The following is a 14595-nucleotide window of genomic DNA, read 5'->3' as shown; positions in this document are numbered from 1 at the left end:
GTAACTGCTACCACAGAGGCAACTTAGTTTGTAGACGCCAGGGTACTGTATGTCTGGAACCACATCTTTTACAGACGGTACCAGATCACGGATTTTATGTACTGTGTTGAATCGGACCTGGATCTTGTGTTTAATCAGGATTTTGGAGATCTTTTTTGTGACCCCAGCAATGTAGGGTAAGGTGATGGTCTTGAAAGGCTCCTCAACAGGATCCTTCTTGATGGTTGGAGTGATGGCTTTGCGGATTGTGTAGTCGGAGTAACCATTAGCCTTAAGAGCTTGGCGTACGTGTTTGAGTTCACTGCAATGTGTTCATGGTCGGAAATGCATTGGGCTCTATGATATAGAGTCTTGATGAGGGAATTCTTCTGGGATGGATGGTGGTGGGAATCCGGTTTTAGGTAAGCATCCGTATGGGTGGCTTTCCTGTAGACAGAGTGGCTCATTGAACCATCAGGTCTCCTTTTGATTAGGACATCCAAAAAGGGTAGCTTGCCATCATTTTTCGACTTCCATGGTGAATCTGATGGCTGGGTGTATGGAATTGATGTGGTCGAGAAATTGGTCTAGAGCAGGCCGGCCATGTGGCCAGATGACAAAAGTGTCATCTACGTACCTCTTCCATAAGGTCGGGCGTAGAGTGGCAGTCTGGATGGCGTCCATCTCAAATTTCTCCATGAAGATGTTGGCTACAACCGGAGATAGGGGGGAGCCCATTGGGGTGCCCTCAGTTTGCTTGTAGAAGTTCCATTCCAGGTGAAGTATGTATTGGTTAAGCAGTGTCTCACCAGGGGGGGTACCCCAGCATTCAGTCCTTGATGAACCAAGTCTTCAATGATTGCGATGGTGTCAGGTACAGGAACCTTGGTGAATAAGGCAACCACATCAAAACTGACAAGCAGGTCGTCTGGGGACAGGGCAATCCCCTTGATTGTCGATACCAGGTCAGTAGAGTTTAGTACCGCAGAGGTGGTTTTTCCAGTGAAAGGCCGTAGGATTTCAGACAAAAAACGAGCCAATTTATAGGTGGGGGAGTTGATAGTAGAGACAATGGGACGAAGAGGTGTATCTTCTTTATGTATCTTTGGCAAGCCGTATAATCTTGGTGGCCTGGCTGCAGAAGGTTTCAACGAGAACTGTTTGGTCTGATCAATTAATGCGGTTGAATCAGAAATGATTTTGTTGGTTTTAGTGACGAGGCTGTTGGTGGGGTCTCTTTTTATTTTTGTATAGCTGCCATCGTTGAGTAGTTCTTGAATTTTTTTTGTTGTATTCTATTTTGTCCATGATGACAGTGGCATTGCCTTTGTCGGCTGAGAGGATGACAATGTCATCCCTCTTTTTTAATTGAGCTAATTCAAAACGCTCATCTTTGCTGATGTTGCTAGCTGGCATCTTAGCGTTTTTGAGGGTTGCAGAGATTTCAGATCTTGCTACGTCTGCAGCGATGTGACTCAAGCCCTTGAGAGCTACATCTACTCGAGCAATTATATCATTAACTGGTATGTGTCTAGGTGTGACTGCAAAGTTTAGTCCTTTAGCTAAAACGGATTTCAGACCTTCAGAAATAGGACTGTTACTGCGATTAATTACGACTTTGTTAACATCTAGCTTTTCAATGTGTGGGTCCGGTTTCTTGTTTGAGAGGCGGTTGAATTTGGAAATCAAGTTGTCCTTACATTTAGTCGACATAGCGGCAGCTGAAGAGGCAGTCATTTTTTCAACATGTTCCCAATCCGATGTGGACATTGTTGCACTCAAAGATAAGTGTGATTTGTAGAGTGTCTTGTCTAACTGATCTAGTTCGGTGCGCGTAAGTCTGATTTTCTCTGAGATAAGAGCTAAGCTAGTTCTAGACAGAATTCGTTTCGCATTAGAAGAAGTTACAGCAGCAGATGTTAGTGTAAATGCGTTTGGTATTACCTTAGAGTCGCGGCATCTCTTCAGAAAGGTGAGAGACTCGATTAGCTGAGCCTTCTTATCACGGAGCTTGTTGAAGGATCTCAAAGTTATGTGGAAACCCTCCCCGTAGAGGCGGTTAAATTTCGATTTAAAGCTTTCGTGACTGCAGGGATTCATCTTCTTGGTTCTTTCGGTAAAGTCACGTAGAAGGGAAGTAATAAAATAATAAAAATAAAACATAATAAAACAATTCTCACGACGTTTCGGCCACAACGCAAGCAGCCGTCCTCAGGTGAAAAAACCAGGTCCGTCGAGGCGACAGAGTCTGAATGAAACAGCACACGAGCTTGGAGCATATATATAAGCTGGGCGCCTTGACAAAGGAATTTGCATATCAAGAGGAATTTAGCATATTTATGGGAAATGCAGGAATGTGATTAGTTTTACATATGCATGTGCATTATGCAGGATTAACAGCATCAAAGGGAGCTGCAGGTACTGCTGCTGCTGCAGTTGCTGCTGCTGCTGTTTCTGCTGCTACTGCAGTTTCTGCTGCTGCTGCAGTTTCTGGTGCTGCTGCAGTTTCTGCTGCTGCTGCAGTTTCTGCTGCTGCTGCAGTTGCTGCTGCTGCTGCTGCAGTTGCTGCCTTATCCATTTTTAATATAACACATGTATTATTTTACCCACCCTAATGTGTATCACACTGCTATATATTTACTATATAATTACGACACCATACATTACTCTGCACACTGCACCATGCCAGTGAGTGGAACGCGGTCTGAAAGAGACCCCACCAACAGCCTCGTCACTAAAACCAACAAAATCATTTCTGATTCAACCGCATTAATTGATCAGACCAAACAGTTCTCGTTGAAACCTTCTGCAGCCAGGCCACCAAGATTATACGGCTTGCCAAAGATACATAAAGAAGATACACCTCTTCGTCCCATTGTCTCTACTATCAACTCCCCCACCTATAAATTGGCTTGTTTTTTGTCTGAAATCCTACGGCCTTTCACTGGAAAAACCACCTCTGCGGTACTAAACTCTACTGACCTGGTATCGACAATCAAGGGGATTGCCCTGTCCCCAGACGACCTGCTTGTCAGTTTTGATGTGGTTGCCTTATTCACCAAGGTTCCTGTACCTGACACCATCGCAATCATTGAAGACTTGGTTCATCAAGGACTGAATGCTGGGGTACCCCCCCTGGTGAGACACTGCTTAACCAATACATACTTCACCTGGAATGGAACTTTCTACAAGCAAACTGAGGGCACCCCAATGGGCTCCCCCCTATCTCCGGTTGTAGCCAACATCTTCATGGAGAAATTTGAGATGGACGCCATCCAGACTGCCACTCTACGCCCGACCTTATGGAAGAGGTACGTAGATGACACTTTTGTCATCTGGCCACATGGCCGGCCTGCTCTAGACCAATTTCTCGACCACATCAATTCCATACACCCAGCCATCAGATTCACCATGGAAGTCGAAAAAGATGGCAAGCTACCCTTTTTGGATGTCCTAATCAAAAGGAGACCTGATGGTTCAATGAGCCACTCTGTCTACAGGAAAGCCACCCATACGGATGCTTACCTAAAACCGGATTCCCACCACCATCCATCCCAGAAGAATTCCCTCATCAAGACTCTATATCATAGAGCCCAATGCATTTCCGACCAGGAACACATTGGCAGTGAACTCAAACACGTACGCCAAGCTCTTAAGGCTAATGGTTACTCCGACTACACAATCCGCAAAGCCATCACTCCAACCATCAAGAAGGATCCTGTTGAGGAGCCTTTCAAGACCATCACCTTACCCTACATTGCTGGGGTCACAAAAAAGATCTCCAAAATCCTGATTAAACACAAGATCCAGGTCCGATTCAACACAGTACATAAAATCCGTGATCTGGTACCGTCTGTAAAAGATGTGGTTCCAGACATACAGTACCCTGGCGTCTACAAACTAAGTTGCCTCTGTGGTAGCAGTTACATTGGGGAAACCAAACGACATGTCTCGGACCGCATCCGTGAACACATAAGGCAGACCTGAAACACGGTAGGACAAACACCTCAGCCGTGGCAGATCACTGTTACAATTCAGTGGGCTCACATGACATTGACTTCTCCAAGACAGAGGTTCTCTGCAAGCCATCTGGCTATCATGAGAGATTCGTTCATGAGGCGATCCACATATACAAACACAGAGACAATTTAACCGAGAAGATGGATTCTGGCTTAGCAATCATTGGAAGGACGTAATAAACCATTTCGGATCTTAACTGACTGGGTTCACGTTTACGGTGACTTTCAGACCGCGTTCCACTCACTGGCATGGTGCAGTGTGCAGAGTAATGTATGGTGTCGTAATTATATAGTAAATATATAGCAGTGTGATACACATTAGGGTGGGTAAAATAATACATGTGTTATATTAAAAATGGATAAGGCAGCAACTGCAGCAGCAGCAGCAACTGCAGCAGCAGCAGAAACTGCAGCAGCAGCAGAAACTGCAGCAGCACCAGAAACTGCAGCAGCAGCAGAAACTGCAGTAGCAGCAGAAACAGCAGCAGCAGCAGCAGCAACTGCAGCAGCAGCAGTACCTGCAGCTCCCTTTGATGCTGTTAATCCTGCATAATGCACATGCATATGTAAACTAATCACATTCCTGCATTTCCCATAAATATGCTAAATTCCTTTTGATATGCAAATTCCTTTGTCAATGCGCCCAGCTTATATATATGCTCCAAGCTCGTGTGCTGTTTCATTCAGACTCTGTCGCCTCGACGGACCTGGTTTTTCACCTGAGGACGGCTGCTTGCGTTGTGGCCGAAACGTCGTGAGAATTGTTTTATTATGTTTTATTTTTATTATTTTATTACTTCCCTTCTACGTGACTTTACCGAAAGAACCAAGAAGATGAATCCCTGCAGTCACGAAAGCTTTAAATCGAAATTTAACCGCCTCTACGGGGAGGGTTTCCACATAACTTTGAGATCCTTCAACAAGCTCCGTGATAAGAAGGCTCAGCTAATCGAGTCTCTCACCTTTCTGAAGAGATGCCGCGACTCTAAGGTAATACCAAACGCATTTACACTAACATCTGCTGCTGTAACTTCTTCTAATGCGAAACGAATTCTGTCTAGAACTAGCTTTAGCTCTTATCTCAGAGAAAATCAGACTTACGCGCACCGAACTAGATCAGTTAGACAAGACACTCTACAAATCACACTTATCTTTGAGTGTAACAATGTCCACATCGGATTGGGAACATGTGGAAAAAATGACTGCCTCTTCAGCTGCCGCTATGTCGACTAAATGTAAGGACAACTTGATTTCCAAATTCAACCGCCTCTCAAACAAGAAACCGGACCCACACATTGAAAAGCTAGATGTTAACAAAGTCGTAATTAATCGCAGTAACAGTCCTATTTCTGAAGGTTTGAAATCCGTTTTAGCTAAAGGACTAAACTTTGCAGTCACACCTAGACACATACCAGTTAATGATATAATTGCTCGAGTAGATGTAGCTCTCAAGGGCTTGAGTCACATCGCTGCAGACGTAGCAAGATCTGAAATCTCTGTAACCCTCAAAAACGCTAAGATGCCAGCTAGCAACATCAGCAAAGATGAGCGTTTTGAATTAGCTCAATTAAAAAAGAGGGATGACATTGTCATCCTCTCAGCCGACAAAGGCAATGCCACTGTCATCATGGACAAAATAGAATACAACAACAAAATTCAAGAACTACTCAACGATGGCAGCTATACAAAAATAAAAAGAGACCCCACCAACAGCCTCGTCTCCAAAACCAACAACATCATTTCTGCTTCAACCGCATTAATTGATCAGACCAAACAGTTCTCGTTGAAACCTTCTGCAGCCAGGCCACCAAGATTGTACGGCTTGCCAAAGATACATAAAGAAGATACACCTCTTCGTCCCATTGTCTCTACTATCAACTCCCCCACTTACAAACTGGCTCGTTTTTTGTCCTGAAATCCTACGGCCTTTCACTGGAAAAACCACCTCTGCAGTACTAAACTCTACTGACCTGGTATCGACAATCAAGGGGATTGCCCTGTCCCCAGACGACCTGCTTGTCAGTTTTGATGTGGTTTCCTTGTTCACCAAGGTGCCTGTGCCTGACACCATCGCAATCATTGAAGACTTGGTTCATCAAGGACTGAATGCTGGGGTACCCCCCCTGGTGAGACACTGCTTAACCAATACATACTTCACCTGGAATGGAACCTTCTACAAGCAAATTGAGGGCACCCCAATGGGCTCCCCCCTATCTCCGGTTGTAGCCAACATCTTCATGGAGAAATTTGAGACTGGACGCCATCCAGACTGCCACTCTACGCCCGACCTTATGGAAGAGGTACGTAGACTGACACTTTTGTCATCTGGCCACATGGCCGGCCTGCTCTAGACCAATTTCTCGACCACATCAATTCCATACACCCAGCCATCAGATTCACCATGGAAGTCGAAAATGATGGCAAGCTACCCTTTTTGGATGTCCTAATCAAAAGGAGACCTGATGGTTCAATGAGCCACTCTGTCTACAGGAAAGCCACCCACACGGATGCTTATCCTAAAACCGGATTCCCACCACCATCCATCCCAGAAGAATTCCCTCATCAAGACTCTATATCATAGAGCCCAATGCATCTCCGACCATGAACACATTGCAGTGAACTCAAACACGTACGCCAAGCTCTTAAGGCTAATGGTTACTCCGACTACACAATCCGCAAAGCCATCACTCCAACCATCAAGAAGGATCCTGTTGAGGAGCCTTTCAAGACCATCACCTTACCCTACATTGCTGGGGTCACAAAAAAGATCTCCAAAATCCTGATTAAACACAAGATCCAGGTCCGATTCAACACAGTACATAAAATCCGTGATCTGGTACCGTCTGTAAAAGATGTGGTTCCAGACATACAGTACCCTGGCGTCTACAAACTAAGTTGCCTCTGTGGTAGCAGTTACATTGGGAAAACCAAACGACATGTCTCGGACCGCATCCGTGAACATAAGGCAGACCTGAAACACGGTAGGACAAACACCTCAGCCGTGGCAGATCACTGTTACAATTCAGTGGGCTCACATGACATTGACTTCTCCAAGACAGAGGTTCTCTGCAAGCCATCTGGCTATCATGAGAGATTCGTTCATGAGGCGATCCACATATACAAACACAGAGACAATTTCAACCGAGAAGATGGATTCTGGCTTAGCAATCATTGGAAGGACGTAATAAACCATTTCGGATCTTAACTGATTGTGTTCACGTTTACGGTGACTTTCAGACCGCGTTCCACTCACTGGCATGGTGCAGTGTGCAGAGTAATGTATGGTGTCGTAATTGTACAGTAAACATATAGCAGTATGATACACATTAGGGTGGGTAGAATAATACATAGTGTTATATTAAAATGGATAAGGCAGTAACTGCAGCAGCAGCAGCAGCAAGTGCAGCAGCAGCAGCAAGTGCAGCAGCAGCAGCAACTGCAGCAGCAGCAGCAACTGCAGCAGCAGCAGCAACTGCAGCAGCAGCAGAAACTGCAGCAGCAGCAGCAACTGCTGCAGCAGCAGTACCTGCAGCTCCCTTTGATGCTGTTAATCCTGCATAATGCACATGCATATGCAGTACTAATCACATTCCTGCATTTCCCATAAATATGCTAAATTCCTTTGATATGCAAATTCCTTTGTCAAGGCGCCCAGCTTATATATATGCTCCAAGCTCGTGTGCTGTTTCATTCAGACTCTGTCGCCTCGACGGACCTGGTTTTTTCACCTGAGGACGGCTGCTTGCGTTGTGGCCGAAACGTCGTGAGAATTGTTTTATTATGATTTATTTTTATTATTTTATTACTTCCCTTCTACGTGACTTTACCGAAAGAACCAAGAAGATGAATCCCTGCAGTCACGAAAGCTTTAAATCGAAATTTAACCGCCTTTACGGGGAGGGTTTCCACATAACTTTGAGATCCTTCAACAAGCTCCGTGATAAGAAGGCTCAGCTAATCGAGTCTCTCACCTTTCTGAAGAGATGCCGCGACTCTAAGGTAATACCAAACGCATTTACACTAACATCTGCTGCTGTAACTTCTTCTAATGCGAAACGAATTCTGTCTAGAACTAGCTTAGCTCTTATCTCAGAGAAAATCAGACTTACGCGCACCGAACTAGATCAGTTAGACAAGACACTCTACAAATCACACTTATCTTTGAGTGTAACAATGTCCACATCGGATTGGGAACATGTTGAAAAAATGACTGCCTCTTCAGCTGCCGCTATGTCGACTAAATGTAAGGACAACTTGATTTCCAAATTCAACCGCCTCTCAAACAAGAAACCGGACCCACACATTGAAAAGCTAGATGTTAACAAAGTCGTAATTAATCGCAGTAACAGTCCTATTTCTGAAGGTCTGAAATCCGTTTTAGCTAAAGGACTAAACTTTGCAGTCACACCTAGACACATACCAGTTAATGATATAATTGCTCGAGTAGATGTAGCTCTCAAGGGCTTGAGTCACATCGCTGCAGACGTAGCAAGATCTGAAATCTCTGCAACCCTCAAAAACGCTAAGATGCCAGCTAGCAACATCAGCAAAGATGAGCGTTTTGAATTAGCTCAATTAAAAAAGAGGGATGACATTGTCATCCTCTCAGCCGACAAAGGCAATGCCACTGTCATCATGGACAAAATAGAATACAACAACAAAATTCAAGAACTACTCAACGATGGCAGCTATACAAAAATAAAAAGAGACCCCACCAACAGCCTCGTCACTAAAACCAACAACATCATTTCTGATTCAACCGCATTAATTGATCAGACCAAACAGTTCTCGTTGAAACCTTCTGCAGCCAGGCCACCAAGATTATACGGCTTGCCAAAGATACATAAAGAAGATACACCTCTTCGTCCCATTGTCTCTACTATCAACTCCCCCACCTATAAACTGGCTTGTTTTTTGTCTGAAATCCTACGGCCTTTCACTGGAAAAACCACCTCTGCGGTACTAAACTCTACTGACCTGGTATCGACAATCAAGGGGATTGCCCTGTCCCCAGACGACCTGCTTGTCAGTTTTGATGTGGTTGCCTTATTCACCAAGGTTCCTGTACCTGACACCATCGCAATCATTGAAGACTTGGTTCATCAAGGACTGAATGCTGGGGTACCCCCCCTGGTGAGACACTGCTTAACCAATACATACTTCACCTGGAATGGAACTTTCTACAAGCAAACTGAGGGCACCCCAATGGGCTCCCCCCTATCTCCGGTTGTAGCCAACATCTTCATGGAGAAATTTGAGATGGACGCCATCCAGACTGCCACTCTACGCCCGACCTTATGGAAGAGGTACGTAGATGACACTTTTGTCATCTGGCCACATGGCCGGCCTGCTCTAGACCAATTTCTCGACCACATCAATTCCATACACCCAGCCATCAGATTCACCATGGAAGTCGAAAAGATGGCAAGCTACCCTTTTTGGATGTCCTAATCAAAAGGAGACCTGATGGTTCAATGAGCCACTCTGTCTACAGGAAAGCCACCCATACGGATGCTTACCTAAAACCGGATTCCCACCACCATCCATCCCAGAAGAATTCCCTCATCAAGACTCTATATCATAGAGCCCAATGCATTTCCGACCAGGAACACATTGGCAGTGAACTCAAACACGTACGCCAAGCTCTTAAGGCTAATGGTTACTCCGACTACACAATCCGCAAAGCCATCACTCCAACCATCAAGAAGGATCCTGTTGAGGAGCCTTTCAAGACCATCACCTTACCCTACATTGCTGGGGTCACAAAAAAGATCTCCAAAATCCTGATTAAACACAAGATCCAGGTCCGATTCAACACAGTACATAAAATCCGTGATCTGGTACCGTCTGTAAAAGATGTGGTTCCAGACATACAGTACCCTGGCGTCTACAAACTAAGTTGCCTCTGTGGTAGCAGTTACATTGGGGAAACCAAACGACATGTCTCGGACCGCATCCGTGAACACAAAGCAGACCTGAAACACGGTAGGACAAACACCTCAGCCGTGGCAGATCACTGTTACAATTCAGTGGGCTCACATGACATTGACTTCTCCAAGACAGAGGTTCTCTGCAAGCCATCTGGCTATCATGAGAGATTCGTTCATGAGGCGATCCACATATACAAACACAGAGACAATTTTAACCGAGAAGATGGATTCTGGCTTAGCAATCATTGGAAGGACGTAATAAACCATTTCGGATCTTAACTGACTGGGTTCACGTTTACGGTGACTTTCAGACCGCGTTCCACTCACTGGCATGGTGCAGTGTGCAGAGTAATGTATGGTGTCGTAATTATATAGTAAATATATAGCAGTGTGATACACATTAGGGTGGGTAAAATAATACATGTGTTATATTAAAAATGGATAAGGCAGCAACTGCAGCAGCAGCAGCAGCAACTGCAGCAGCAGCAGAAACTGCAGCAGCAGCAGAAACTGCAGCAGCACCAGAAACTGCAGCAGCAGCAGAAACTGCAGTAGCAGCAGAAACAGCAGCAGCAGCAGCAACTGCAGCAGCAGCAGTACCTGCAGCTCCCTTTGATGCTGTTAATCCTGCATAATGCACATGCATATGTAAAACTAATCACATTCCTGCATTTCCCATAAATATGCTAAATTCCTCTTGATATGCAAATTCCTTTGTCAAGGCGCCCAGCTTATATATATGCTCCAAGCTCGTGTGCTGTTTCATTCAGACTCTGTCGCCTCGACGGACCTGGTTTTTTCACCTGAGGACGGCTGCTTGCGTTGTGGCCGAAACGTCGTGAGAATTGTTTTATTATGTTTTATTTTTATTATTTTATTACTTCCCTTCTACGTGACTTTACCGAAAGAACCAAGAAGACCACGTCGTTAAGCTATAAATTGTGGCCAGGTCGCTTCTGAAAAGAGCTATAAATATCAGTGGGCCTTACCTGGTATAATAAAAATAGGTTTTATAAAATCGTCCAAACTCAGCAATTCCAGGATGTAAAATCTTAACATGAACAATAGGTGATGAATATATATTGTTTAGGTTAAGAAGATTTAAATCCTTGAAATTTTTTAAGCATAATAGGAAAATGGATAGTGAAAGTCATGAACCACGATGTTTATTTAGCCAGGGGCTGTTCGCTGTGGTAATGGTGAGGCCATCCACCCAGGTACCCAATCACTCATCCGCACGCCTTCCCGGCCACCCTCCCTCCCTACCTCACCGCCTGCTCACCCACCCTTCCCGCCATCCTCCTGCCCATCTGTCTCCCCTCTCACCAAATAACCCCCCCCTACTCACTCAACCACTACCACCCACTCACTCGCACCTTCGATTAGCACGAATGGCTACGTACGCTGCGAAATAAGTATACCATACATATTCACACACTCACCCACACACCTACTCACCCAACCACTCACCCACACACTAAACCAATCACCCACCTACACCCTCACCCACACACCTTCGATTAGCACTGCTGATTAAGTATGGTGTAAAAGAAGTTCAACATACATACAACCACCGTCCACTCAGGATTAAACGGTGTCGTAGGAATAAAAATTAATTGACAGATGAACAGAGGATGCATGAAGCCAGTAGTTAAATATTAGTCGATAAAGGGGGAAGACGATTACAGACTGTGAAGCTTAAACAAACAGGCCTTGCAAGAAAAAATGTATAAAGACACATATGGGAAAAAACTAGTTAACCATTACCATCAGAATGTTTGTACAAGGTGCGGTTCCACTGTGTGCAATGCACACAGCCTGACCCTAGCTGGTCAATCAGCCTGTGGGACAAACCATTATCGCTGTGTCCCGGGTTGCTGCTGCTGAGTTTTGTTTGTACAAATATATCAATTGAGACCCGTCAAAGCTATGTGTGCATGTTGAATTTCTTCCACACCGTACATAGCCAACCTTGCTAATCGGAAGTGCAGGGGAACGACAACTAAACACAAAAATCATTTTTAGCTAACACAGTGCGTGCTGTAACGCCACGTCTACACAGGTGAGCCCAGCCGCCGTGTGGAACATTCCAGGGCGTGTCTCGAGGTATTTATAACTTAACTGTGGGTCAAGTCAAGTTCATTTCCTTGTTCATCTCCACTGTGTGAGCTGCTCACACAGTGTCTCCTGAACAGAACACACCTCGTCAATGGTAATCAACATCTCACGATATTATAAACATAAATTATTTTTGTTGAAATATATTCTCTGAGGCACAGTGAGAAACTACTCTGGGTGAATCCTTGGGTCATGGCGAGCGCAGCTCCCGCTGAGAACGTGGACCGTGAGTTGACCTGCTCCATCTGCCTGGACACGTTTGACTGCCCCTCCACGCTGAGCTGTGGCCACTCGTTCTGCCTCCATTGCCTGGAGGACGCCTGGAAGGAGACAGACTCCTACTGCTGCCCGCAGTGCCGCAAGACCTTCCCTCGACGACCCCAGCTGACCAGGAACGTGACGATCGCCAACCTCATAGAGCAGCTGCTAGTGACTGAGACCACTGCTGTTGCTGCTGCTGATAGTGTTGTTTTCTGTGATAACTGCCCAGAAGGAGAAACGCTTGCAGTGAAGACTTGCCTCAAGTGTGACACATCCTTCTGCACGGAGCACCTCGCGCCTCACCTGGAGAAGAAGAAGTTTAACGATCACGTCCTGGTTTCACCAGATGTGAATCCTGAAGCACGCAAGTGCAAGAGGCACAACGAAGAGCTCAAGTTCTACTGCAAGCAGGACGTGAGCCTCGTGTGCACAGTTTGTGCCATCGCTGGAGAACATAAAGGACATGATGTTGACACGCTGGAGGACGAGCATCAGACACGGAAGGTGAGGCCCGCATGCCGACAGTGAGAACCACTGAGGTGCAGAAAAAAAACATGCATTGAGATTATTTGTCTGCTATACATTTTCACATGATAAGCCGCAATGTTGAGTTATTATTTGTGGCCAGGTCGCTTCTAAAAAAATAAATTAAAACCTGGGTTGGATTTGCCTGGTAGGATGGGGATGGCTTAGTTGTATGTGTATGTTATTGGGTGATTTGTTTACCTTTCTTGTACTCTGCACTACTATCTGGTTTTTGTATAGTTTGTTGTTGTAACGTTCTTACCCACCCGTACTGGACATCTGTGAAAAATATCTTTATAGCTCATCTGATTCCTCCAATATAAATACATATACTTATTCTGATACATCTACATGAACTGATAAAAATTGTCACCTGGGATTATTAAAAAACATCCCATACAACGAATATCACCGTGTGTTGATTTTCTCTCCACGGTCCCTTGTGGTTTAGCCTTTTTGAGTCAGTCCAGGCTGACTTCCTCACCACTCTTCTGGTGGCAATTATAGAGCCATCACTGTGGAGGGCTGTGTGTGGAGTGGGGCTGAGAGGGGACGCTCAGGGAGTGGAGTCTCATCTGGCGACTTTGTCTCTTACAGAGTGGAGTCGGAGAGGAGATGCGAGCGGTGGAGGAGAAGAGGAAGAAGGCGGAGGCGTCCGTGGGACGGATAGAGGCCGCTCGCAAGGACGTGCAGGTAACTCTGTGAATCCGTGACCTTTACCCTGCGTGGAGTCTCCCTGTGAGTGTCTGTGGAGTTGACATCACTCTGAGGCCCACTCCGTAGACTCAAGTGAACTGTTAGTCTTGGGTCAGTGTGTAATAACTGTGCAGGATATTGGATTATTATGGAAATGTGTGCTTGAACTGTAAACAAATGCAACTTTTATAGAAAAAAAAAGTTCTTACCTCGTGAGACTGCAAAGCACTTCGCATGATAACTCGAATGACTTGCAATGGCTGAGATAAAATAGCAAAGTATGGAGCAACGACTATATTGAATTAGAAACTACAAATTAAACGAGTGAAGTTGACGATTAAATATGACAGGAAATATGCGTTAAATGCTAGAATAAACACAAGAAACGCGACTTCAAGAGAGTAAAGGGGATGCTGGAAAAACACGTTTGCTCTCATGACACGAATCCAACTCAAAAGCAGACGCAACGTAGAGTTAATGACTATTTAAAACATTTTAAATGTAATGTGCACACGTCGTGATGTATTAGTGATTAACTATTTTGGAGTCGTACATTTTAATGGTAAGGATAATTACAAAATTGCGTCTACCTTTAATGCCTTCAACGATATTGCTATGTGCCTGTTTATGTTGGCGTATGCGTAAGTATTCATTGTAACACAAATCCTCCTGTAAAACAGGGCATACAGTCAGCTGGTGATATTAATAATTTACATAAAATATCCATGTTGTGGAGAATATTGGTCACAAAAAAGCAGATAATAGGTCTCCATCATGCACCTGCATCTGTATAAATTATGAGAACAAATGTACATATTCCTTCAGCCCCACTAAGTGGGAATGCATATTTACAAAAGTATGATTCCGCAGTCTTCTGGGAGGGCATCATTTTGTCAGCATTGATTCAGTAGAGGCAACAATAGACTGGTTTATGTATCATAAATTGGCGTTCAACTTGGATCCATATCATAGCAGCTCACCTGCATTGATTCAAGCAAGCCTGACTCTGCATGTCAAAACCGCTCAAGAGTTTTCATGTACTGAATGAATACAGGCAGACCTAACTT

The 14595-nt window shown here is 44.8% G+C and overlaps 1 protein-coding gene across 3 annotated transcripts in view; it reads left to right on the top strand.

Annotated features, from left to right (window-relative positions):
- Positions 1–12071: 12071 nt before the first annotated feature.
- LOC133359553 (E3 ubiquitin/ISG15 ligase TRIM25-like) overlaps positions 12072–14595 on the top strand; it is a 29033-nt gene continuing 26509 nt past the window's right edge. For 2 of the 3 annotated variants that reach the window (XM_061577994.1, XM_061577993.1), the window contains exons 1-2: positions 12072–12811; positions 13430–13525. In XM_061577994.1, coding sequence (XP_061433978.1) covers positions 12239–12811; positions 13430–13525 — 669 coding nt within the window. In that variant the 5' untranslated portion in view covers positions 12072–12238. The remainder of the gene's footprint in view (positions 12812–13429; positions 13526–14595) is intronic. The other variant, XM_061577995.1, reaches the window with a different exon arrangement.

The sequence above is a fragment of the Lethenteron reissneri genome, chromosome 65 (genome assembly GCF_015708825.2).
Source record: "Lethenteron reissneri isolate LAM-NWPU_2019-01 chromosome 65, ASM1570882v1, whole genome shotgun sequence".
Classification (NCBI taxonomy): Eukaryota; Metazoa; Chordata; class Hyperoartia; order Petromyzontiformes; family Petromyzontidae; genus Lethenteron; species Lethenteron reissneri.
Note: the sequence above shows the minus strand (reverse complement) of the source record. Positions and strands in the feature narration are given on the sequence as shown.